The sequence below is a fragment of the Nannobrachium achirus genome, assembly GCF_963921795.1.
Source record: "Nannobrachium achirus genome assembly, chromosome: 3".
Classification (NCBI taxonomy): Eukaryota; Metazoa; Chordata; class Actinopteri; order Myctophiformes; family Myctophidae; genus Nannobrachium; species Nannobrachium achirus.
Window position 1 is genome coordinate 14863466 of NC_137812.1, and position 25011 is coordinate 14888476.

At 42.3% G+C, this 25011-nt stretch overlaps 2 protein-coding genes across 2 annotated transcripts; one reads left to right on the forward strand and one right to left on the reverse strand.

Annotated features, from left to right (window-relative positions):
* Nucleotides 1-9468: 9468 nt before the first annotated feature.
* LOC308281999 (galactosylceramide sulfotransferase-like) lies at nt 9469-14335 on the forward strand (the record flags this gene model as incomplete). The annotated part of the gene is made up of 5 exons (XM_080722347.1): nt 9469-9554; nt 11777-12023; nt 12330-12716; nt 13341-13632; nt 14109-14335. The coding sequence occupies 5 exons, from the start codon at nt 9469-9471 to the stop codon at nt 14333-14335; spliced, it is 1239 nt and encodes a 412-aa protein (XP_080578473.1).
* Nucleotides 14336-22700: 8365 nt separating this feature from the next.
* LOC308282000 (THUMP domain-containing protein 1-like) lies at nt 22701-23732 on the reverse strand (the record flags this gene model as incomplete). Its single annotated transcript, XM_080722348.1, has 1 exon — nt 22701-23732. The coding sequence occupies one exon, from the start codon at nt 23730-23732 to the stop codon at nt 22701-22703; it is 1032 nt and encodes a 343-aa protein (XP_080578474.1).
* Nucleotides 23733-25011: the final 1279 nt, after the last annotated feature.

The window sequence follows — 25011 nt, forward strand, 5'->3', positions numbered from 1 at the left end:
GTGTTATGTAGTAAGCAGCACCCTGGGGAGTGGAGTCATGCTGCAAGGTATAATTATATTGGCTCACAGTTGCAACAAACTGTACCTTTGGTTGTCAATTTGATCTTTGCGTTGCTTGGTTCAAACAGTTTTTTTTTTATCTGGCTGGGTGTAAGGAGCAGCACAGCCTCTAGGGGCTGCTGTTAGGCCTTTTAGACTCATCTTGGGGACTTTGGACTCCTAGGCTGTTCACATAGGATTATACTCAATGGGATGTTCAACACACTTCTGTGCGCATACAGAGTAGTATGTATCTTTAGTGTCAAACCACACGGAATGTGAGGAAAGTGCCCCATCTGTTGGCCAGCAGAGGTATTACACATAAAGCTTCCAGTTCCATCTCAAGCTTCAAGGTTTAAAGGAGTAGTTCACCGCCAAAATGACTCTTTTCTATTGATTACTCATGCCATGGAGACTTGAGTTCAATTACAACAAAATGTGTTTTACTTAAAAAAAAAATCTCGGGTCAAATATTAACACATCTGTTGCCATGGCTTATTTCTGTCTGTACTGTGCTCTTGCCATGTTTTTGACCAACTTCGAAGACAGCCTCAGCATTCAGTTTTATCGTGACAAAATCACACAACACACCGAATGAAAGAGGAGATTCTCTAGTTTCACCCGGTCCAAGAACCATGTTTCTACGATGTTCGCTTCTGTATTTATAGGCCAGACAAAAAAAAAAAAGCGGACAAAAATGACCCCTTTTTAGACCTTGTTTTGAGAAAAACAGCTTTTAGTGAATGATACTGTATCAGGCTGAAAACTCACTTGATCTTTTTAGCTTTGACTTCAATGACTTCAATATTGTATTTACAGTATTTTTCCTTCAAAGAAATACAAAAGAATAAGACAAATAAGTGTTTTTTATTTTGTTTCTTTACCGTTTTCAATCAAGTGTATTCTTGCTAGTTCAGTGTTTCTCTGGCTTGTTCACATTGTTTCTCACATTGTGCGTGTGCGCGCGTGCATGCGTGCGCCTGTATGTGTGCACGTTCACAGTTCAGAGTCTGCATGCGTGCTTGTGTGCGTGTGCATGTTCACAGTTCAGAGGCTGCGTGCGTGTTCACAGTTCAGAGGCTGCGTGCGTGCACGTGTGAGTTGAGATGAGGCCGGTCAGAAACAGCGGGCAAGGAAAGTTTTCAGTTCTCCAAAGGGAAGTCAGTAGGCTCCTCTGCACGAACCACTACCTATAAATATAGAAAAATAAAATCCATTTACAATACAATGTGTCTCACACGCACGCGCACACACACACACACACACACACACACACACACACACACACACACACACACACACACACACACACACACAGACACACACACACACACACACACACACCACAATACATGTTCTCTATCCCTCTCTCTCTCTCACACAATAAAATACATTTCCTCTATCCCACACACACACACACACACACACACACACACACACACACACACACACACACACACACACACTTTCTTTCTATCCCTCCCTCCCTCTCTCTCTCCTTCATTTCTCTCCTCCCTCCCTCTTTCTCTCTCCCTATCCCTCCCGCCCTCTCTCTCTTTCACACACACACACACACACACACACACACACACACACACACACACACACACACACACACACACACACAATACATTTTCTTTCTATCCCTCCCTCCCTCCCTCTCCTTCATTTCTCTCCTCCCTCCCTCTCTCTCTCTCTCTCTCTCACACACACACACACACACACACACACACACACACACACACACACACACACACACACACACACACACACACCCCAAGAGAAAACATTTTCTCTCTCTCTTCCTCCCCCCTCCTCTCTCTCTCTCTCACACACACACAAACCACAATAACCGTTTTACTAAACAATAATCTTACCTTCAGGGGCATCACGTGACACATGATGGTCATCATCATTATCTCCAACAGTATCGTCTGATTCTGAGTCTAAATAAATAACAGATGGGAGGGGGAGAAAAGCACAAATCAATTTACACCTTTAGCCTAAAAGTTTTAGGGGTTTAGAAGACACATTTATCCTACCCAGAGCAACTTAGATTATAAAACATACATTGATTCATCTGACGATTATATATAGGCTATATATATATATATATATATATATATATATATATATATATATATATATTCTGAGAGCTGAATGGACTCTCCGACATCTGTGAATGATTGAATAGATACATTCTAAATGTAATCGTGGATCACTACTATACCGGCAGTTCGCGATACAAATACAACTTCAGAAACAGAAGGGGGGGGGGGAGAAAGAAAGAAACATTTACCTAACGAGCTGCTGGTTTGGCACGTTCACGACGGGGCCTGTGTGTGGGCTGCGGGCCGTCCCCGCAGCCAGCTGGGGAGAAGCGACCGGGTCCGCCTCTGGTGGTTCTGGCTCCGGTTCTGGCTCACAGAAACCTCCGACTCAGTGTCAGGCCTCGGAGCAGAATGCTGTATTGGCTGTATAGGGCTCTCTCATAGGGCTCGATCATCATGTCCACTCGTCCAGGGCTCAGTGGGTCAACCCGCGGTCGCGGTGTTGCGCTGTTGCGCTGAGTCGGATTACCTCCGTAGTTGAAGTTGGAACCAGACAAGAACGCGATCCACAGTGAGGAGAGGCCGCCGTCCGATGGCTCCACTATGGACGCGTACATATTGCATTCTGCTCCGAGGTCTCTCGCTCTCTCTCTCTCTGTGACAAATGTCCGACTACAACTCGCTCAAACAGGTATGTTTTAGACTCCATTATATAGGTTCAGGCGATGGATTCTTCCTTTGATCGTGGCTGTTTGTTTTGTATTCCAGGGTCGAAGGAACGCAAAAGTAGATTGTCTAGCTGCTGCTGTAGCGCCACCGTCTTTTGACATTGTTGTGATGACTGATGAAGTAGAAAATGTTTGTCACAGTGACCCACTAATGCCAGGACATTCACAGCAGCCCGTGATAGCACTAGAGTTAGTTGTGATGACGATGATTATGAGGAAGAATATGTTGTTTGTCACCGCGACCGACTAATTCCAGGGCTGCATAGCAGCCCGTGATCTAGAGTTATTGTTTTGACCTGGGGGAAACACCCTGGCTCCAATCCATTGGTTTCACACAACAGGGCTTCCACTAATCTGACAATAGCGCCATCGTGTGTAATAAAGGTGCAATTGACTAGCCTAATGCACGGAAAGCAGTTCAAAGCAGTGAAATGCATTTCTGGTTTAGAGCGAGTAATGAAGTTAGATATTTGAGCCATTTGAGCCATAGTTTAGCAATATTGTGGTTCATGGGAAGCATTTGTATTTGTTTTTGCTCACATCACTTGTTGAATATGTGATTTCTGACTTTTTTTTTATCACAGAAGCACCACACTTTGTAACAAGATGGGGGAGAGTGTAATTAACCTAATTAAGTAATTAAACCCAAACTCGGGAAACTCGGGGTTGGCACAGCGGTCTATTTGAAATCAAACTCGGGAAACTCGGGGTTGGCACCATATGTGTTAATATGCGATTAAAATGTGATTAATTGCGATTAATTAATTTCTTTTAATCGCATTTTAATCGGATCCCAGCCCTAATCTTGTGTACAGCTAACTTATTTTGGTTTGGCATTCCTTCAGCCTACATGTAAATGTGGATACAAAATACATTGCTATATTGTACTGTATACGCACTGCCTGCTACTAACAGCTACTGCTATCTTTGTGTATAGCAGTAAAAGGTTGTTTATTGGACAAGACTGGTTTCAACAAATACATATAACTACATTGTAGATGCATTTAAGTGAAGAGCAAATGACGCTATGCCAGGATTTGGTCACTGTCCTCCATGTCAGTTCTGTTGTTTTGGTGCCTGTGTAACCACACTAAACAGACTATATTATAGTACTTGTCCGACTTCATTCCGTCAAATCGACCGACTTCATTGGGACATTTTGCTAAGAGATACATTATAATGTTTACTTTATATCAATATGTTTGTGAATTAATGAATTAATTCAAATTTTAACTTTTCACAGATATGAAGATGACTGACATCATAGACCACATGAGACTGGCACAGTATGTCCATGTATGGGCATTACAAGATATGGGCTTAATATTGATGACATCAAGGATCTCCATGAATGGGCATGAAAGGGACAAGGACTGATTCAGACAGAGATATATGACCATTCATTTATTACTGAATAGATTTTCCCAGTTGACTTGAATGGGGAAAATTCAAATGGTAAGAAGGAATTAATTTGCAAGTGTGATTTGCGTCACGGCAACCACACTTGCAATTTCCAATTGCATCTTTCTTGATCTGATTTAGTCTTAGTCTTAAAGTGCGGGTGCCATGATTTTTCCCCCCTCTAAAACATGATTATCTACTATTATAATTATACTAGGAGGAAGATGTTTTCCAAAAAAGTGTACAGAAAGAGTTAAAATGATGTTTTTATGTGGCCACACCCACCAGTTCATTGGTTTGCGTGGTTGTCATGGTGGGTGGTGACCCAGCTGAAGTTAGCCACACCCACGTATGTTGGGTGAATGGTAATTAGGGGAGGGGTTGATTCTGTGATGTAATAAGTATCTGTGTTTATGGACCGGCACGTTTGACCCCACAAGGTGGCAGCCTACAGCTAAAACCCAAATAGAAAAGCAATACATAATTGCTAATAACAACCACACCAGTGGGTCTAATGAAGTACTGTCAACCTCCTAGACACGTACATGAAAACCAGAAAAAGTACAAAACTGTCCAATGACTGCTAATTTCCAGGAAATGGTACAGTATGCAGGCAGTTCAAGGTTTTTGACACACAAAATCTCACGTTTTAGCCAAGTGGCCGAGGGCCGGCTCCTGTCCAGTGTCCATGTGTCTGTCTGGGTGTGTCTGTCTGTCTGTCTGTCTGTCTGTCTGTCTGTCTATCTGTGTGTATCTATGCAGCTAATCTTGGACACAGCTGGACCGGTGGAGGACCTTTCTCGTTAGTAGCTCTGCAAGCCTATAAATTGTTCTGTAAATATACCTCTGAGATTTGTACAAACATGTGTCCATTTGGTTCAAGATCATTTAGCCGGGAAGCACCTGCTCACATTGAGAACCACTGCACTTCTAAGATACAAAAGCATAAAATCGTCGTTGTCGGGTGGAAACCTTGTATGTCCAAAACCGTTTCTTTCGTATTGATCATTTAACTCATACAGTGCCATCCGGCCACAAGGGGTGCTAGAGTGCCAGAAATTTCTCCATTGACCTTCTTTATAGCTTTCGTCGACCCTCTCCCAACTGGCCTGTGTTTTCACTCCGGTCAATCCTATGGGTGTCCAGAGGAGGAAGCTAGCTGACACGTAGCCAAAATGCTAACCCATTGAGAAGCCCGATCTAAAGCTATTTCAGCCGCAAAAAACTTTCTCATTGGGTCTGGGGACACAATCCGGAGAAAATCCTGTCTAAAGATGTGATTTATTATTGGAGTGGGCGGCGCGATTCGGCCGTTAGCGCGAATACGGCCCGTGGATGGCCGAGTCTATAAGTCCCGGCCAAGGATGGACGTCTAGACCGGGGCTTCGTTGAGGCCTCCGATAAAATAATTCATTTTATTAAATATCCCGGACTAGTTCGGGATAGGCACCCTGGAATACGTCGCGCCGCCTACAATGAACATTTGGTGAACATTGGGGGGGTCTAAACTTTATTTTAAACCATTTTCAATGGAATAAATCGTCGGAGCATCTAGCGTCTCTCGTTGGTGAGCGCTGGGCGAGCCGGGACCACCCACGTTGCTCCAAGCAGCTCGGGGTAAGTAAAATAGCAAATAAAAAATAGTTTTTGATCCCGAATATCCCGAACTAGTTCGGGATAGGCACTAAAAGGGTTAAAAGAATTATTCAACTTAAAGAAAATAGCCAATCTACAGGCATACAGCGTCTCACACCGCCGCAAGGCGTTGTGTGCTTGTAGATCTGCTATTTTCACTATTCTTGTGTGACAGTCTTGTATGGTGAAGCAGGGCTTTACTTTACGAAGAAAGAAAAAAACATACTAATTTGAAACTTGGAGATACAAGGTTTCTTCCCGACAGTGACGATTATATTCTATCCATGTTAAAGCTGAGCACTATTAATAGTCCTAATGAGTTTACAGCATACACTGCAGTGTCACCTGTCTGTTCCTGTTTTCTATACGTGCTTTGAAATGCTGAAGTGAATGAATGATGTGCAAACAAAGGCGGCTCATACTGTTCTTTCACTTGGAACGGCGAGTTCGGCATAAAGAGCAGGTGCTCTGTAGTTCTACTGTTCAATGATAATACAGTGTAGCAGGTCGTGACTGAGAATGCATGAGAAAACATTGGCACAGATTTTTTTTTCTTTTTTTTTTTAAATAATTGTAAGTGTTGAATCTATTATAATTAAGGGTACATTTGGTTCCATTTACACACTCAAAGTTAAATTACCAATGAGTATTTTACACTGTGTATTGGGGTCCCAGAGTGTGTGTGTGTGTGTGTGCGTGTGCGTGTGCGTGTGCGTGTGCGTGTACGTGTGTGTGTGCGCGCGCGTGTGTGTGTGCGTGTAGCCCCTGAGGAAGCGTCAAGCAAAAAAATGTAAAAGCAAATCATACCAGTTTACAGTTTAGGCATTTAGCAGACGCTTTTAATCCAAAGCGACTTACAATAAGCAGATAAAACATCACAATAATAAACAAGATAATATGTCAGTACATCAACAGCAATATAACAAATGCAAATGGATATCGATCTAGAAAAACACAATATAATCAGAAAAGAAAAAAGTTCTAAGCTAAAAAAAACAAATGCTAACTAGCTTCATGTATGGTCATTGATTTTTCAGTAGTGCTAAGGGTTTAGGTGGAGTCTGAGAAGGTGAGTCTTCAGTCCACCGGAGGAGAGTGTGGTCCCTTCTTTTAAAGGTTTTTAATTTGTGTCTTTATAAACATTATATTCTTGCGTTGACCTATTTAAGGCAGTCTGCTCTCTGACAGCTTGCTCCATTAAGTCACTGGCAACACAAACATGGTCATAAAAGATGATAACTTATCAAAGGTGGAGCAGAGCTGTTAGCTCAGTGCAATGGGAGAGGCACTGGCAGATGACCGACAGACATGCCAGCAGAACGGTAGGATTACTCCTTTTCTACATACATTGTCATGTAATATCCTAAGGCAGTGGTCCTCAACCTTTTCAGGCCGCGACCCCCAAAATAATCACATTTGAACCTTGCACAAGCACTTGGACTTGTAAGGTTTGACTCGATCTATTGTGAAAATAGCCGATCTACATGCTCACAGCGCCTCGCGTTGCGAGGCCTTGTAGATCTGCTATTTTCACAATTGCTGCCTCCAACATTTGACAATTTGACCAATGTTTGACCAGAGGTACTAAAATGTCTTTAAAGTCCTTAAATTGTCTCTTTAGAAATGTGCAGATACCACAGTACACTTATACTTTATGTTGGTCTGTTTACTGTTGAGTGAGGAAACAATGTGAACATTTAGCTAAACATCTGGGGACCCCCCAAAATAATTTGGGGACCCCTTTGGGAGTCCCGGCCCACAGGTTGAGAACCACTGTTCTAAAGTACTGTTTATCGTCCTCTGGCCGTGAGAAAGAAGGTCATCCATGCTTTATCCCGTTTGGATCATAGTTTTATTATTATGATTTTATGATGTTTTATGATTATGCTAATTTAGGAACATGTTTGGTTCGCAATACGGTGTTCCGCTTATTGCATATAATTATGTTTACGTTGTGCATTTTTAACAACAGAGTGCAAAGAGTTCAACAATAGTGTGCTTTTATGAGGCCCAATGAACACCCAACTATAAAACTATACAATCTCTTTTTAAAAGAACATCAAGCCACATAAAACTAATTTAAAGGCAGGACTAGCAGGAGAGAAGCACAATGAAGAATGTGACAACAGAGTCATTGCCAGGCCGTTCTGTATATGATTTCATATACAGAAACTTTATAAATATGTTTTGTATAAATACATCTTGTACATACAGTATTATATTCTAAACCTGAATTAAATCAATCATGTAATGGAATATGAATTTTAAAAATAAGAATCAAATCAACATTTCAACAAATCAACAGTAACTTATGGTACAGTAGTCTATAAAACACACAATATTATGTTAAATTAACCGGAACGGTGTGTGTGTGTGTGTGTGTGTGTGTGTGTGTGTGTGTGTGTGTGTGTGTGTGTGTGTGTGTGTGTGTGTGTGTGTGTGTGTGTGTGTGTGACTGCCAACTGAGGCAGAGGAGGTTAGAGTCCATGGGTGGTTTTCCCTCCATGGTAGGCCATAAAACTATAAAATACACAGTGTATTAATTATTACCAGATGAACTTATCAGGATATAGAATTACAACGCCTTGCGGTGCGAGGCGTTGTGTGCTTGTGGATCTACTATTGTCACTAGTTTAGATCGTTTTTAAAATGATAAATACAAAACAAACAGTTTTGGACATACAAGGTTTCCACCCGACAACGACGATATGGTTGTTTTTGTCTGTAGAGGGTTAGTGTGTGTGTGTGTGTGTGTGTGTGTGTGTGTGTCTGTGTGTGTGTGTGTGTGTGTGTGTGTGTGTGTGTGTGTGTGTGTGTGTGTGTGTGTGTGTGTGTGTGTGTGTGTGTGTGTGTGAACAAATATTGCTGTAGCTAGAGTCAACAGCCCACACCCTACAGCAGGGGTCTTCAACGTTTTCATGCCAAGGACCCCTTAGTTGAGAGAGAGATGAAGCAGGGACACCCACAACCTTTTCATAGATTCCATATAGTTTAGTCGTTTAACAGCGCAATCATTAGTGTATTTTGGAGTCATGTCAATTTGTGTTTTCAGAACCACTTGAGCCGTCTATTACCTAATAAACTTGACCTTTTACTCTGTACTCAGTCTGCTCTTTTTCCCCTCTACACCAAACCTCTTTGCCGAAAATTGCCGATCTACAAGCTCACAACGCCTCACAGCGCGAGGCGTTGTGAGCTTGTAGATCTTCTATTTTTGGCTACAGTTCTCAGAATTTGGACAATAGGGTTCAAGTTGTTAATATAAAAAGGACTGAAAGATTTGGAGGACCCCCTGTAGTAACTCCCCCTAGGGGTCCCGGACCCCCTGTTGAAGACCCCTGCCCTACAGTGTCATTGCTCAGTGCTCAATAACATTTTAGCTTTAGACCCCAAAGAGGGACTAGTGAAAATAACAGATCTACAAGCTCACAATGCGTTGCTTTGCCGCAGTGTGAGATCTGCTATTTTCACTACTTCTTTAAGTGTCATTTGCATGCCCATGGCGATAACCATCCGCTCTCGTGGCTATACACAGGTCATGGTGTGGTGGACACTGCTCTGGAACCCTGGCTGATGGCAGTCAAGGCAAACAGTGGAGACCTGCGTTTAAACGCATGCTGGTGGCCGGCCTCTTCATCGCTATGATCCTGTGCTACTGCCTCTCCAGTCCCAGCATCCGCTTCACTGTGCCTGAGCATGAGTAAGACTCATTATACAGTCAAACTAGCTAAGAGTGTGGTTGCCGTGACGCAAGTCACACTTTTTTTTGTTTTAAGATTTGTTTTTGGGCTTTTTTATGCCTTTATTGATAGGACAGTAGACTGACAGGAAATGGGGAGAGATGGGGAATGACATGCAGCAAAGGTCGTCCAGATCGGGAATCGAACCGGCAACGCCAGCAGGCATCATAGCCAAGTATGTGGTATGCGCCTTGACCACCAGGCCAGCGGGCGCCCCACGCAAGTCACACTTGAAAATTAATTCTGTCTTACCATTGAATTTCCCCCATTTTCAAGATAATTGGGAACATTAATTCACTTATAAATGAATGGCCATATATGGAGATCCATGATGTCATCAATATTAAGCACATATCTTGGAATGACCGCGTATAGACATTCTGTGTCAGTCTCATGTGGTCTATATGTCAGAAATCTATGAAGTCAGTAGTCTCCATATTTGGGAAAACTACAATGTTTAATTAAAGTCAATGAATTCACACATAGATTTATATATTAAACTATATAACATATCTCTTAGCAACATGCACCCCTACATGTCCTGATGGGCCCAAGTGCGTGCCACCAAAACTGTGGGAAGAGTACTGTACCTTTTATTTTAGCCCTATTTATGTCTCTCAAATATAAATTACGTATTGTTGCTGCCTGGCAGAAACCTCTTATTTCCATATTCTACAAATGAATGCCCTACTTGACAGCGTCACACAAAAGCATCAGAAATAGCAGAGCTACAAGCTCAAAAAGTGGCACAGAGTGACGTGTTTCGAGCTGTATTAGCAGTTTTGGACATATGAGGTTTTCACCTGACAGAGACAGTTATACATAGAGTATATATTTGTCATTTCAGAGCAGTAGATATGATGAAAATGCTAATTATTTTGTTATTATATTGTAATAGGAGGAATAATTGTGTCCACATAAGACTGCTGGAAGAAACTTCTTCCAAAGTCTTGAAGTTTTCATAATTCTCCAGGTTATGATGATTGATTGATTATGTTATTATGTATAGTCAATACAACTGAAATGTAGTACAGTGCAAGTATAGTTAAACACCCTGCCTAAAAGGAACATCCCAAATAAGACTTTTTACGGTCTTGGTTTACGTTGGAAGCCCTCTGTATTTAATTCATGGACCTAGTAAACAGCAAGCAAAGAAAACATACAATAATATCGCAGTTATAAAAAAAAAAAAACACTATGTACAGGATAGGGGAAACAAGGGGGGTGCTCACTTCTCGCCTATCTATGGGAGAAGTGATAACTACCTCCTTCTCTGGCCTCCTGAAAGGTGAGTTTTCAGGGCAGTTTTGAAGGATGCCAGCGAGCTACACGTTTTAAGGGAGGTAGTCAAGGAATTCCACACCTGGGTGGCAGTGATGTAGAATTTACCCATATCTGTCTTATGGGTTTGTGTTATCAGATCATTGTGTGCGCTCCCTCTGGTGTTTTGGCTGTGGGTGTCCTTAACTTTTTGGAGATGTTTGGTCAGATATGCGGTTACTGAGGGGATGGAGGGCAGATTTGCGTGGACTATTTTGAAAGACTATCCCATTTTTTGTTGTTTAACCCTGTCTTCAACGCTGAGCCAACTTAAGCTAGCAAAATCTGTGGAAGAAACATGGGTCATGGGCCCCAGGTCAAGAAGTAGCCGAATCAGTTTGTTTACCTTGCTCATAATAAATTATATTTTTTCACCAACGAAATTCCTTCTCTGTAAGTCTGCTGTCTACACCGTTGGAACTTAGCAGTATTTCATTGAACATTTTTTTGCTCATATATCCTTAGCTGTATCACCAAACAGCACATGTCTCTGAGAGCCTACTGATCCCTGCAGCGCCTTTTCTCTTTTCTCTTTTTTTCTCTTCTCTTTCAGTTTGTTTATGTTGTTTGCTTATCGTCGTTGTCGGGTAGAAACCTTGTATCTCCAAGTTACAAATTTGTACGTTCTTTTGCAAAGTAAAGCCCTGCTTCATCATACAAGGCCGTCGCACAAAAGTAGTGAAAACAGCAGATCTACAAGCACACAGTGCTTGTAGATCGGCTGTTTTCACTAGTTTAAATCATTTTTAAAATGATAAATGCAAACCGAACGGTTTTGGACATACAAGGTTTTCACCCGACAACAACGTTATACATATTTTCATTTCATGATTGGTCCATTCTGAATTATTTTCTTTTGTAGTTTTCCGGTGCCTCGCTCTTGTGCTCCAGCCGAGCTCCACAGCGGCCGGCTGACTGCAAACGGCTCCCAGCCCATGGGTGGCAGCACTGGACGGTGTACTCCTAAAACCGACCTCATGTTCATGAAGACCCACAAGACGGCCAGCAGCACCATCCTCAACATCCTGTTCCGCTTCGGAGAGAAACACCGGCTTAGATTTGCTTTCCCCGACGGCAGGAATGACTTCTCGTACCCGTCTCCTTTCCAGGTTATTATAGTTTTCATATAGTTTATTTTCATGATTAAACATTTCATTTAGTTTTCATTGGTTTGATTTAGATAGATTGATCTAGATATTTGCTAGTTTAGTTTTGAGTTGTGTTTTTTTTTTTTTTTTTTTTTTATAGTTTTTGTGTGAGTTTTAGTTTATTGTAATACGGGATATCTGACAAAATAGTCATTCTAAAAAGGGTTACATAGAGCCGCTTTAACTAAAATGTTTTGTACATTTTAGTTTCATTTATATTGTCTTATTAGTTTTAGTTAACCATAACAACCCTGTCTTCCTTTCCAGCGCTCCCGGGTTAAGGACTACAGATCCGGCATGTGCTTCAACATCATGTGCAACCACATGCGCTTCAACGCAGCCGAGGTGGCCGCGGTCCTGCCTGCGGACACCTCGTACTTCACCGTGCTGCGGGACCCCGCCGAGCTCTTCGAGTCCTCCTTCCACTACTTTGGCCACGTGGTGCCGCTGACCTGGGCCATACCCGGCGAGGACGGGATGGCCGAGTTCCTCAGGGACCCACGGCACTACTTCAAGCCGGACGGATACAACTCCTTCTACCTGAAGAACCTGCTGTTCTTCGACCTCGGCCAGGACCACCTACTGGAGCCCGACGACCCGAGGGTGGATGAGGGCATCAGGTCCATCGCCGACCGCTTCCAGCTGGTCATGCTGGTCAGTCAGGGAATATTATCAGAATAGGCTAATGACAGATCTTGGGCATGGTGTCGCAGTCGGTAGTGCTCACATCACAGCTAGAAGGTCCTGGGTTCAATTCCCACCGGTGACGCTGTGGGCGCTGGGGGTTTGTTCTCCCATCCGTGTTATCAGCGCCCATGCCCAAGGTGGGGTTGGCAAAAGGGCCTTTATGCGTGTTCCTTCCACGTGCCACGTCGAGGCGGGTAAAACTCCCCTCTGTCAGGTGAAAAGAAGCGGCTTGGACTCCTCGTGCATAGAAGGAAGCATGAGGTCAGTCTCCCCAGGTTGGCAGAGGGAGTGTAGCGCCCACTGCCGCCCAGGATTACATTAGGCAATTAATTGACACCTGGGGAAACAAAAACAGGCTTACAAAACAAATACTTGCAATGGACTCAAACCCTAGTTTGACCCCTAACGTGCTACTTTTTTTACCTGCATAATGAAGTTAATTGTACCACAACTTTAAGCAGCTGTCACAGATTCCCCTAGAAGAAAAAAAAATGCTAGATGTGTTACTAGACATCTTTACAAACACAGACATTATGAAGAAATTTCTTGGTAAGAATGTATTCCCAGATTTTATTAATGTCCCCTGATCAGGTGGAACACTTCGACGAATCGCTCATCCTACTCAAGGACGCCCTCTGCTGGGAGATGGAGGACGTGCTCTTCTTCAAGCTGAACGCGCGTGCTGAGTCCACCGTGTCCAAGCTGACCCCGGAGCAGCGGGCCAAAGCCCTCGAGTGGAACGCGCTCGACTGGAGGCTGTACCGGCACTTCAACGCCACCTTCTGGGAGAAAGTGGAAGGGTACGGGCGGAGGCGCATGGCGCGGGACGTGGCGGAGCTCAGGAGGAGGAACGCGGAGATGGCTGCCCTCTGCATCGAAGGAGGTTGTTTAGACCTGGAACGCATTATTACACATTATTACTTTAACCGTTATTTTATGCTTTATCTATTAATAAACTAGCAGATATACAAGCTTGTAGATCTGCTATTTTTGAAAAAAAAATCATGAAAACGAAAAACACATGTTTCTATGTCAGTGGCACTGGTGCTCAAAATTTTTCATGTCAAGGAACCCCAAAATTACATATAATTTGAGATGGGGGTCCGCGGCCAAATACGTTGTTCCAGGGAACCCCCCGAAGCAAATATTTTAGTTGAATATTTGAAATGTCCGCTTTTAAAAAGATATATTCAAAGATTTGCGAAAATGAAATAAATCACAATTTATCAAAAATAGCAGATCTACAAGCTTCAATAGCTAAAGTATAAAAATAATTACAGTTTTTAATGGGTTATTGTAAATCGCTCTGGATTAAGAGTGTCTGCTAAATGCCTAAATTGTTCAATTGTTAAATTGTAGGTCACGCCGTGGACGCGGGCAGCATCCACGAGGCGGCCATGCAGCCGTGGCAGCCCGTCGGGGAGAAGACCATCGTTGGGTACAACCTGAGGACCAGCGTGGACGAGGCGCACGGCGCGCTGTGCCGCAAGATGCTGACCCCCGAGATCCAGTACCTGTCGGATCTGGGGGTGAACCTGTGGATGACCAAGTTGTGGGGTCGCGTGAGGGCTGTTATTAACTGGTGATGAAACACGCGTCAGTGTCAGTTGCAAAAAAACAAAACAAAAAAAAGTACTGTAATTGTATTTCATCGCTGTCCAAAAGTGTTAGCTTAAAAAGAAAAAAAAAAGAAAAAAAATGTTCCAATGGGTCGACTGTAGTTATTATTTATCGTAGTTACATTAGAGCTATTCAACCTGCAGTCCGTGGGACCCTGTGGCTTGTCTGTGGAGCCTGTCATGGTCATAGTAATAAAAAATATATTTTTCTACTTTAAGTGAGGACACCCAAAGAAAGTCTTGTTTTATACAAGACATATTTTATTTTATTTTGTTCTTTCCAAAATAATTTCAAGTATATCATTTGAGTCAGTGCCTTTTTTTTCTGAAATATTGCACTGTTACCATCTGTTCACATTGATGTGTTCACATTTTGTGAATGACGCTTGTTTCTAGGTTTGGAATCTTGTCATTTTATATCCTGAGACTGAAACCTAAAAATTATAGACGTCATTAGGGGTGTAATGATATAGTAACTGAATTGAAAAAATCGATTTTAATCAGCAATGATATACAATATCGATTAACAGGCAAATATTGTACCGTTTGGCTTTGTATAATGTATCGTATTGTTTTACAATGCAAATAATCTGTAGAATCGTTTTGCAATGCAAATAATTGATTGTATGGAAACTAAGTATTTGTGCCTTGTATTTAGCTATTTTAAGAGGGAAAATGAAAAAGAGGGGTTTAATTACATTTCCATTCCATATAGCTACTCTTGGTCTATTGATAAATGTGTGTAATCTCTGTGTTCATGTCAAGGTACAGGTTTGTCCATATGTGTTGTAATATAATGTCCATGCATTTGCTAAATAATCAGTGTTTACTTATTTATATCCATAATAATAGATTTTCCCTTTAAAAATCTGCTCTATTAATATATTTCACACATATTTAATGCTAAATAGTTACTATATCGATTTAAAACCATTGAATCGAATCGTATCAAATCGCCATGAATGAACCAACATCGTCCATGTAACGTGATACATATCGTTTCGTTGTTCAAATGTATCGTTACACCCCTATAAGTTATGTTTCTTTGTTTGTTTCCAAAATGTTATTTTAGGTAGTGCATATTGTTTGTACCAGTGTGACATGGCTTCATTTCAGCTGAGCATTAGCCTCTTACCTACCTCTGATGTGTCCTGTGATTGCAAAAGTAATGTTCTCTTCACATTTTAAAAGTAATGTTCTCTTCACATTTTGTGAATAAAGGCTCATTTTGTAACTTCATCATTTCATCATTAATAATCCCATGACAATCTTTTTATTCAATGAGTTTTGGCCTTATAGATGGAAATGTGCCAGTTTGCTTTGTTTTTTGAGCGGTGCTAACCGCTCCTATAGACCGCTTTTTTACCAAAACCATGATGTCACAAATGATGATGACATGAGTCCGCTAGACCAATGAAACACTTCGATTCTGTTGATCTGTCCATGATGTCATAGTCACATAGGCACCCGATTGGTTAACTCTGATTTAGAACGCGTTTAGGCCGCGTAAAATACGTCATAACGCGTTTAGGCCGCCTAGATACGTCATAAAAAATTATTGAGCGGTGCTAACCTTGAATTTCAAAATTGTTTTAGATGAATATTCACTTATAAGCGATAAAATAACCACACTTTTAGACAGACTGTGGACGATCTTACAGGTTATAAATGATAGCCAACTAATACAAGTTTAAAATACAAATAAACACAATATCCACTGGGTATCCACTGATTGCCCAGTTCTTCGGGCTCTTCGGGCCCAGCTCTTCTTGAAAGATTCAGTCAAGTCAGTGGTCTTGAACATAGCTGACAGTTGTTGTACTTGGCTGACAGCTGTTGTACTTGGTTGTACAGCTGTTGCTGCAAGGTCTGTGGTTCCAAAAAATTTAAAATACAAATAAACAGCTTTTGGAAAAAAGGATTATGCTGTCACTAATGAGGGTAACATGAGTTAACTAGACCAAATGTTCCGCCCCAGGATAACGGATGATTCTTTGGTCAAAATAATCGTGGTATGAAATTCAAATACTTCGGCTTTGCCGAAATAATTAGTATAGGGTCATAAACAAAAATCTAGAGGCAAATAAGGTCCCTGGTTGCCTAACTGACGACCACCAGAGTCATCAGGCTCTGGTGGCAGAGCTGGTTCTGTCCAGAGATGGTTCCGTCCTCTGTATGGATTCGTCGTTTGATTGCCCTTAGGGCTACTAGCATGGCTCTTACCATTCTTCTGGGAGGGATCAGTCTGTGAAATTCCTTTCTGGCTTGATTAAACGGTTGTACCACAGCTTGACGAAAAGGTCCTCGGTGATATTACGTTTCTTCTCCTGTTCTGAGAAAGAGAGAGTGATATCTTCTAAGACAGTTTCTGTATAGCCTTCATAGTGATCTGCTGGAACAGGTTCCAATTCTCTTTTATTCCTCTGTACAGGTGGGTCTCTCCTTAGGTCCTCTGTACAGGTGGGTCTCTCCTTAGGTCCTCTGTACAGTTGGGTCTCTCCTTAGGTCCTCTGTACAGGTGGGTCTCTCCTTAGGTCCTCTGTACAGGTGGGTCCTCTGTACATTATTTTTCTCTTCTATTCACTCTTTGACTGCCACCAGGCTGTTAATGGCCAGGCTGTTTGTCTGATCTCCTGTCTGTTCTCCCTCTGTCTCCCCCTTGCTTTATAACCCACAAGAAGCTCTATTTGGCTCTATCTGGTTTCAGACAGCGACAATTAGGAGTTTCTCCTGCATCTCGGCTACTCAAAATGGAGTTTCTGGTGACACATAAATGTGCACATGAATGTGCACGATAAATTGTTATTAGCCTTTGGTCTGGTCAAGGATACTAACAAACCTGGCTGGTATGTTGCGCATAATATACTCCCGACATAATCTGTTTCCAAGAGGCAACCCAGCACTTCTTGGCGTTGGCCGTCAGTCAAAGTTAGAGGGAAAAAGTCTGACCAACCGCATATCCTGGACCTTTCTGGCGCAAATCGACCCCCACCCAGGATTCAAGACAGCGACCACGCTACATTAAACCCTGCAGTCTATGGTTGCTGTTTCGAATCCTGGGAGGTGTTCGTTTTGAGCCGGTGTAAAGGTCAGGACACACGAAAACCTTATATAGTCTGAGCAGACCTCTAGACTGACATCATACACAACACAAAGAATATTGCCATGCATGCCTATCAACACTGATTCGCGCAGGCGCCCTTACAGGAATTAGTTTGCACCGCTCACTTCGCACGGGTGTCCATTAAAGAAATACCACTTCCTTTGTGTTGTAGCCAATATATGTACTACAAAATAAACATAATAAACGTTGTTGTGAGACCCTCTGTTTGCTTAATGGAAGTAATTCAACTGAATGACCAGTCACCATATTTATTAGAGAGGTTTTAGGATCGTAACATAGGATTCAAAATCACAACACTTTAGTTCAATTATTCAGTTTCTAGTAATTCACACGATTGACTAATAGTCAGGTTTCTGTTGGGGACACTGACACATTGCATTGCAGCCATAATGCTGCTTCTGAGAAAACAGTTAACTCCACCCACTGACTTTTTGAAAAAAGTTAGAAAAGAAGTGAAACGAAACTTTAAGGCATAATAGCAAACCTTACCTCACCCTGCTCGGAACACTTCTGTATAAAACTTCTATCGTCAGCCGGCATACCAGTATTCACCACACTTAGTCCAACATCAGGAGGTAAGTTAATGATTGTATTTTGGAACTGATTTTTGGTGCTTGTTTAGAACATAATCTGTATTTTCAAACCAATAAGAATAAACAGTAGACCTATTTTACATTTGTTCAGTGGTGGAAAAAGTACCCTACTCAATTTTCTTTACTTAATTATCAATAGCCGCAATGTAGAAATACTCTGTTACAAGTAAAAGTCTGGAATTAAAAATGTACTTGACTAAAAGTAGGCTGTATTGGTATAAAAATGGACCACAAGTAGCTAGGCTACTTATTATGCAGAATGTCCCATTTCACCAGTTTAGTAGGCTACAAATCTTTTGAAAATAGCAGATCTACAAGCTCACAAAGTATCATGTCATGTTCTGTCTCAGGCTCAGCATTAGACTGTACCCATCTCCTGTTTATTTCAGGTATTACAGTTATTTTTTACTATGTATTACTTATTGTCAAGCATTCTACAGCTGTTAGCCACGAGCAATTAAGGGGATTGTTCAACCCAAAAAGACATTTCTTTAATATCAATTATTCACCCCATTGGAGACTTGAATAATGAGACAAAAACAAAAAATATCCATGAATACAATCATGGGGTGAGGATTATAATAGATAGAAAAGAGTCATTTTGGGGGCAAACTATCCCTTTTAGAAAGTAATCATGACCTCTTGTCAATTACACTTACACAGCTGTTTGCCATAAGTAATTATGTGTTCTCTATAAGTAAACCCAGAGACTTCAGGTCAATCAGCCAAATGTTTGTTCAGCAAAACTCGACCTTTCCTAATTTCTTGCTTAAGTTCTTTGCATGTAAGTTCATTTGTCAAAACAGTATATTGCATAGTTGCATTCATGTTTTGTATTCACATGCTTTATTATTTTATTAATGTACCCTTTTTTGTGATTTTCAATTCTGACATTTAAATTCACATCAGCTCATTTTACACACTAATAGTAACTCTGTTTTGACAGTGACGCCAACATGAGCAGGATCAGATGGGCTGAGGATGACTTCCCTCTCCCACGCGGAGTACAGCGCCTGGGCCTCTCGCCTCCAGCATCTGGTGGAATCTACGTCATGTACCATGGAACATCCAGGCAAAATGCCCACTCCATCCTGTCCCAGGGCTTCTACCGGTCTAAGGACGGGATGCTGGGCCCTGGGGTCTACCTCAGCCGGGACCTGTTGAAAGCCAGCCGCTACCCACTTGACCTCCACGAGTGCCATCGCGTTGTCCTGAGGGTGATAGTGGACGTGGGCAACGTGATCGCCATCACTAAACAAGGCCATCCGCAGCAGAAGACCTGGCACGACTATGGTTATGACACGGCCTGGGTGCCCCCCAATTGTGGCATGGTGAGAAGCGGTTTGGAAGAGAATTGCATCTGGGACCCCAATCGCATCTCCATTCAGAGTACCATCTCACCCCAGATGTCAACACCTCAGTGGGGCTACCAATACCAATAAGCTCCCTCACAGTTATTACCATGTGAGACGATCAGAATTTGTTTCATAGCCTAATTTTCAAATTTGCATATTTGGATTAAGACAGCAAATTTTCTACCAAGTTTTGTTACTTAATCATTCAATGTTCTGGCTAATAAATTGATCTAAAAATAAGAGTGGGCTTTGAGTGAATTTGTGAGTGTGAGCTTGTAGATCTGCTATTTTTGAATAATCGTGTACATTTGTGCAAGTCTTAGACTATTTCAAATCCTTTTTTTTTTTTGGAAAAACAATGTTTATATGTCAGTGGTGCTAGGGGTGGATATTGGCAAAAATCTTGCGATGCAATACGTATCACGATACTTGGGTCACGATGCAATAGTATCACAATATATTGTGAATCTTTGCGATATGATAATATTGCGATACTATTGCAATATATCAGCTTTAAAAGCTGAAGGCGCTGCTCTAATGTTGTTGTTTTCGTTGTTTGCAGCCATTTTCTCAAGACCCCTCACTCACTGAACCGTGGGAAGGGGAAGTAGCTACTACAGTACAGTGACATCTAGAGGCAGCGCAGTGTCAGGACCAGACTTCATTGGTTCCTATGCATGGGAACATGTTTTATTTTCCTAAAAGTATCGCGATACTACAGCCTGAAGTATCGATACAGTATTGGCAAATTAACTATTGCAATGTATTGCCATATCGATTATATTGCCCACCCCTAAGTGGTGCTAAAACTTTTTCATGTGAAGGACCCCAAAATGATTTAGTTCCAGTGACCCCCCAGAAGCAAAATTTTAGTTACAAATGTTCGTTTAGGGGTGCCCGGTGGCCTGCTGGTCTAAGCGCATACCATATAGGCATTGATGCCTGGTGGCGTCGCCGGTTCGATTCCTGATCCGGACGACCTTTGACGCATGACTATTGCAATGTATTGCAACATGTCTATTGCAATGTATTGCCCCTGACATTACTATTTTTTTAGAATAGTAATGTCAGTGTGTCACAAAATCACTGTCTAAACATCCAAAATAGGACTGTCATTTTTTAGCTTGCAGCCCTTGGACTTTTGTTTGTTTTTGCTGAGTGGCCCCTGATAGCCTTTTTTGTTGCCATGATTTTTTCTCTTCAATGTCCCTTGATGCCATGGTCTCCATAGACTTCCATGTAATTTATAGTGCACGGATCTGATGCACCACGTGTGTGCCCACTGTTCACAGCTTTCAAACAAAAGAATCCGCTTGGAAATCCGTTCAGGCATTCATGATTTATCAGCCATTATGTTTTCTTCAGATGTAAACAAACATGGCTGCCATGTTTGAAAGAATGGGTTGGTATGGGAGTTAAACATGCAATTTCGCGATCGCGATCATGCCTAACACATTTCTGTAGGTCCAAAAAACATTTTTGAACAAAAAATAATTTGAAAAAAAAAAAAAATCTTCAAAAACGGCCCAAACTCGGGAAACTCGGGGTTGGCACAGCATTGGTACCAATACAAACTCGGGAAACTCGGGGTTGGCACCATATGTGTTAAGTTGACTAGCCCTGAGTTACAAGATCGTGTTTAAATTGTTTTCATTGGTTATCCCTAAAATCCACTGACACTCCTAACCAATTTCACTTTCACTTAAGAAAGAATCACAAATAGCCAATCTACAAGCTCACAACGCATCACATTGCAACATGTTTTAAGGTTATTTTTGCTACTTTTGTGTGTGACAGCATGATGAAGTAGGGCATTCACTAATGAAACTAGACCAGGTCAACCTGGTTGTGCCAGACCCCGGTTCTGCCAACCCCTTGTCTGTCATCATCATTTATGACATCATGCCTTTTGTAGGCATGTCATCATCATGTCATCATCATATATACCCTTTATATAGAAAACCCGGACAGACAGACCGACATTTGCTTATGTAGGCCTACCCATTTCATGGGTCTGGCAAAAACTGTTAATTAGGAGATACCAGGTGTCTGCGTGATAGCAACAATTTGCTAATTAAAATTGATTTAATTGAAGATCTCTTTTTCCCTGAACAATTTCAATCCAATCCAATATTTTTTTTTTTGCTATTTTACTTACCCTGAGCTGCTAGTAGCAACGTGGGCGGTCCTGGCTCGTCCATCGCTTTCCAACGAGCCATGCTATGTTGCGACGATTTATTCCATTGAAAATGGTTTAGAATAAAGTTTGGAGCCCCCCCAAAAAAACAATTTTTGCGCGACGTATCCGAGGTGCCGCAACCGAACAATTCTGGGGGTCATTAAATAATCAGAGGCCTTGACGGAGACCTCGTCTAAATTTTTATTCCACCCCGAAAACCGCGAACTCTTTCCACCGGCCCGTAATCGGGTAACGCTGCCGCATCGCGCCGCATAATCCAATACATTCTCACATCTTTAGAGACCTTTTTCTCTGAACTGTGTTGTGTACCCAGGGCAGCGACAAAGTTTTTTTTGCGGCTAAATAGCTTCAGATCGGGCTTCTAAAAAATAAAGAAGCCGATAGCTAACTGTTAGCTCACTTCCTCCGGTCTTCGTTCATAACAGTGTTTGCAGTGAAAACCCAAGCCACTTCTGCCTGTGTACCCGGAAGTTAGAGCGAAGGCCTATGGAGAAATGTCTGGCACTCTAGTGGCCTCTTGTGGCCCCTGGCAGTCATCGAGTTAAGATATGTATTCCAAAATGTTTATAATATTTTATTTATAACATGATTTACCCAATATATTACATCTGATGATTTCTTTTGAATGTTTAAATGAGGCAGTTTAGGATCATCTAGTCCAAAGGGTTTAACCAGTTTTTACTGTAGCGACATTTTCATAAAATACCAAAGTGTTTCATTTTGTATTTACACTACTAGTAAGACGCCTAAGGGCGAAACGCGCTATCTGTCTTGGCCACCTGTCTTGGCCATCTGTCTTGGCCATATATGGATTCTGTTAGTGTGGTTCTCCTAACAGGGCATCATCTTGGATACAATCCCTTTTACGCCCATATATGGAGATCCCTAACAGAATCCCTTTTATGCCCATATATGGAGATCCCTGCTCTGAGTATCTAACGTCATTGTGATGTCACCTTTGATGTGTCAGGGGAAACACTGTCAGGCGTTACCCGTCCAGACGGACATCTATGGACAAGCTGTGACGGTTCTGATAGTAAACTGCGACCTATGGTCGCAGCTACTGTGCTGTCTGCGGAGATGTGCTTGACACAAGAGGTCTCCCTTCTGCATCGCGCAGTGACTGGGGGTCATGAACTTTGGCAACAACCGGCTCCGATTCCACTCCTCCTCGCATCTTTGGCACATTGGCTTCATCACTTGCCATCTTTTCCAGCTGCTCTGGTACCACTGCTTCGTTTTTCCCTTCTTGGCCGGTCACGTCCACCACGTCCTTTTTCGCTGTGGCTACATCGGGTGTGGATACTTCCTCTTTCAACACTTCTTGGACATTGTACTTCCTATACAATGTGTAGTCACGTACCACACTGACACAGCACACTGTCTTGATGACCTCCACAATGATGGTGAGCTCTGGGTTGGTCAGGTCGACCTTATTCTTTGGGTTGAGATTCCCCACCTGACCTGCTATTGATTTGATGATCTCCTCTCGGTTGTTGTGGCTGCTATTTCGGGCCTTGAAGGCAATTTGGAAGGTGGCGTGGCTGGGCGTTTTGAACCAGGGCTCGAGGAAAGTAACAAGGTATTTATCCATGTCTTCCTGGAAGGCCTTGCATGTTCCACTCACTGGAAGCATCCGGAGGATAACACGAGACTTGTTCTTCTTGGTGGTGTGTAGGTCAGACAGGATATGATGCACCAACTTGTCGGGTTCTATATGTTCCCGAGTCCTGATGAAGATGACATCTTTTGCGCCGCTGTCCAACGCCTGGAAACGCCTCTGTTGTTTCCCTTTGGGTGCCTTCAGCTGAGCCACTTCCTTTTTCAATGCTGCCTCAACATCATCTTCATCACACCCTTCTTCACTGCTACTCCCCTCGTTAAACTTCTCGGGTCCGTAGAGCTGGTCAGCATATTCATTGAGCAGATTGAACGCCTCGGCGGTGCATTTCCTCTCGTTCATGTTGCAGGTGATGAGGATACCCTGCATGCCCACCTCCAGCTCCCTGTAGCCCGCCTTGTACCGCTTCCCGTGGCCACCACCGTAGCGCTTCTTACCGCGTTTCCGCGACCCCTTTGGCACATAGGACATTTTGTCAATCCAACGGAATGCTGATGTGACAAATATTAAAAACCCTGTCCAGGGACTGACCCTAGCTGGCTACAGTAGGTGGTTATACTTGTTTTGGCTAGTTGCTTGTGACTTGCGTTAACACAATGGCTGTTTTTCGTTGTCTAATGAGCAGTTAACAGTCAAAGCTAATGAAGTAACTAGACTGCACTCTATCGAGGTGACAACTTACGTCCTGTGCACTCGTGTTCATGTATGGCCGACTTGTGCGCCAGCAGAGCGTGCCTTGTTATTTATATCAGGTGACACTTGTTGATGGTGACGCCACCAAGAATGATGGTCCCTCATTGGCTGATTATGGTGACATCACCAGACATTGTTCCCTGATTGACTACGGGCAGAAACACAGACAGACACGGAATGGATACGCGACTGAACGCAGTACTTGCGCACTCTGCTGGCGCAAGTAGCTACAGCACTCATGTTACACTTGCAAAGCACTTACCAAACTTTACAACCAAGTTAAGTATACGCTTGCTAGGGCACACAAACAAACACAGCATTTCTAGTCACACATTCATTCGCTACACATGTAAACACGCTGAGCCTGGGAGGGAGCCCCAAAATCCATATTTGGACATGACTGATGTCATGAAACCATCAATATATGACTCCATCAACATGATGTCACAGAGAAGCCACACCAGCCCCTCCTTGTCTGGTTTCATCATCACTGCTATTCTCTAACTTTAGGCCTCTAATGTCTCTAATGTATATAAACATGTCTTTGATTTGTTAGCACCACACAGAATTATGGACATTTAAAATCCATTATGGTCTCCTGTGTATGCACATTGATGTTGAAAAACCTGACCATGGTAGATTAGATCTTCTTTACATCATCTGTTGAAAAACCTGACCATGGTAGATTAGATCTTTACATCATCTGTTGAACTAGGTTGTCAGTTTAATTTAGTTTAGGTTGGATGAATTGTTGTATCTGTTGTGATATTCTCCAAGTCAAACGGAATTGTTTTGTGTTTACTTAAAACCAATTTTAATAGAAAAGTGTTTTTCATAATGACAGCGTTATTAAAGTTACCCATGTTTGACCAAAAAAAAGGAGTTTGGACAGAGACAGTTTCGGACAAACTCTCACCTGAGGTCCTTTGGTGGTCGATTGGCATAACTAGATTTAAAATGGGTTAAATCCTAGTTACGCCTACTGACCACCAAAGACCCTCAGAAGGTGAAAACATCATATTGGTCGAGTTAACGCAGTATACAATTATTTAGAGTA